At 36.5% G+C, this 2,866-nt stretch overlaps 1 gene segment (V, D, J or C); it reads left to right on the top strand.

Moving 5' to 3' along the window:
* The first annotated feature begins 261 nt into the window (after positions 1-261).
* On the top strand, positions 262-772 carry LOC124109027 (immunoglobulin lambda variable 8-61-like). The segment is given in 2 exon segments: positions 262-356; positions 453-772. Coding segments are annotated over 2 exon segments (366 nt in total).
* The last annotated feature ends 2,094 nt before the right edge of the window (positions 773-2,866 follow it).

Here is a 2,866-nt window from a genome sequence, read left to right as displayed (position 1 = left end):
TTGTTTTCAATCCATCTCTGACTTTAAAAAGATGAAATTTGTGCCTTGGTTGAAGAAGTGTGAGGAAGCTGATCTCCCAAAGTTATCAACTAAGACTCATGTGTCTCAGCTCCCTATAGTCATTGGTCTATGTGAGTCCCCGCACCTGCTTTTTTCATGATCTCCTTCAGGGGACACCAGGCTGAACACTGGGGCAGGAAGAGAAAGGAAGTTTTGATTTGCATGAAAAGCCTGGGTCTGAAGAGGCCTTAAAATGCCAAACTCAAAGTGAGGAGTTTGAGGACACTAAGTGCTTGTGAAGATCCCCACCATGGCCTGGATGATGGTTCTACTGGTGTTCCTCTCTTATGGTTCAGGTCAGGGGAGGGTAACTGAATCCTGGGTGCCTACATAAAAACACTGTTTTAGGAGGACCTCTCAATTACAATAACTGCCTTTTTTATTGCTTTTAGTGGTGGATTGTCAGACTACTGTGATCCAGGATCCCTCACTCTCTGTGTCTCCAGGTGGAATGGTGACACTCACCTGTGGGCTTAGTTCTGGGTCAGTCTCTACAAGTTACTACCCAGGCTGGTACCAGCAGAATCCAGGACTTTATCCCCGCCCACTTATCTACAGCACAAACAACCGCTTCTCTGGGGTCCCTGATCGATTCTCTGGTTCCATCCTTGAAAACAAAGCTGCCCTCACCATCACAAGAGCTCAAACTGATGATGAAGCTGACTATTACTGCTCACTCTATATGGGTAGTGGCATTCTCACAGTGATCTAAACCGATGGGGAAGTACAACCAAAACCTCTTCATATGCTCAGAATGTCTCATACTTTACAGGGTGGAGAGAGATTGAAAAGGTGAAAATGTTTAGCACTTTCATGGGAAGATGCTGCTGCTGCTGCATGACTCCTTGTCCCACCAGTGGATCATGCCATGTGCCTCACCCTGTCTCATTTCTCAGTTTGCCCCCTCCTACACTAGGTTTCTACACTTTCTCTTTGGTTGGGAGGAGGAGCAGAGGAGCTCTTCTTTATATAGGTAACCATCAGGAAGATTTAGAGAATCCTTCCCTACCTTAAAGACTTTTCTCACTCAAAATACTAACAAATGATGGTTAGTGTGTTCTTATACATTGATTTGATTATAGAGATCAAATTATTGCTTACTTTGCTTTTAAAATATAACAGAAAAATTGCTTATATATTTTTTATGATTAAAACGTAATACAATTTTGCTTTTCTAATTATGTTATGAATTTAGTTGTGGGGATTTATGATTAATATGCAGTCAGAATCACCATCCATGTCTAAATTATTCCCATATAAAAATATCAAGTCATGCAAGTAACAATGAAATAATTTCAAACACCAGCCACAGGATGGGATGTATGTCTGCAAATTTCCTTGTAAGCATATTTCCAGTGGGTCATATGAATATCTGTATATTTTATTGGGTCATATGAATATCTAGAATATGCATTACTAGAAATTTCCAAAGAAGTCTGACTTCCAAACACTGTTCTATCATCTCTTGGAATGTCTCTTCTGAGGAAGGTCACAAAGGTGCATGACTGAAGGTTATACCTGGACATGAACAGGCCCTATTGCACTCAATGCTGACCAAACAGGTAAAAGAGATATGTGTGAAAATTCAGTATGAGTCAGTTTTTTGCTTTATCATTAGAAAATGATATTATAAACTATTATGTTGAGGTAATATACAATGAGAAAAAAGGAAACTCTGTATTGGTTAAGATCCAGATGTGTTTATTTATTATTGCTATACTTTTAGCTTTTTGTGGTTTAAATAAATAAGAGATCTGCTAAAAAGTCCTCATGAGTACAAATTCTGGATATAAGATGTCTCAACCTATGTAGTGTATTTGTAAATATCTGGCTTCGAGTCTGAGGACGAGAACGATTATTATTGTCCTGGATATGAAATTAGTACTATGACAATAAAACAACCATATGAGGTATTGGGACATGTCCACAACCATATAAGGTTGGGACATGTCCCTCATTTGTAGAGGTTCCAAGTTTATGTCATTTTACTCTGATCGTCAAGAACCTCACTGTTTATAAAATAACACATGAGATTCTGGTTTACATTAGTGGTACACCATAATTCTCTCCCATTACATAATGCTCAGAGGAACTTCAAAATGCAAAACAAAAAAGTCTCAACAATTTATATTAATACTGAAAATAATAAAGGTCTCAATTATCACCAGTAAAGAAGGTATGGCACAGGGCCTGGGGATGTGGCTCAAGTGGTAACTCACTCGCTTGGCATGCATGGGGTGCTGGGTTCGATTCTCAGCACCACATAAAAAGAAAATAAAGATGTTGTGTCCACCAAAAATTATATATATATATATATATATATATATATATATATATATATATATATATATATATATATATATATATATATAAAGTTGGTTAAAAAAAGAAGGTATGGCACAGAAGTAGAAACCCATGAAGAAGATACACTATAATATCATTATGTTAATATACAAAATAGTTTATTTATTATGGATGATGCATAATTGTATATGTAATATAATTTTAGTAGTGGTCAGTATCTCTACCCATCAAATTATACACTGAATTCTGTAACTGCATTATCTTTAAAATAGTATTATTGAGTTAAACATGTAAACATTCCTGTTGTCTCTGCAGATTGACATGTAAGAGCTCATTTTATTTTTCTTTCTATTTGCTTTTCTAAACTCCTTATTTTTTGTGTATCTATGCAATAATCCACAGACTGGTCTTAGAGAATGGGTGATCTCATGCTAGCTGAGCATATGTTATTATTCCTTTTGTTTTACACATTATATTAAGGCATCTGGATTTCACAGTGAAT

The sequence above is a fragment of the Marmota monax genome, unplaced genomic scaffold (assembly GCF_021218885.2).
Source record: "Marmota monax isolate L192 unplaced genomic scaffold, Marmota_monax_Labrador192_F-V1.1 WCK01_AAM20220418_F8-fsc00918, whole genome shotgun sequence".
NCBI classification, from domain to species: domain Eukaryota; kingdom Metazoa; phylum Chordata; class Mammalia; order Rodentia; family Sciuridae; genus Marmota; species Marmota monax.
This window is presented reverse-complemented; position numbering and strand designations above follow the sequence as displayed.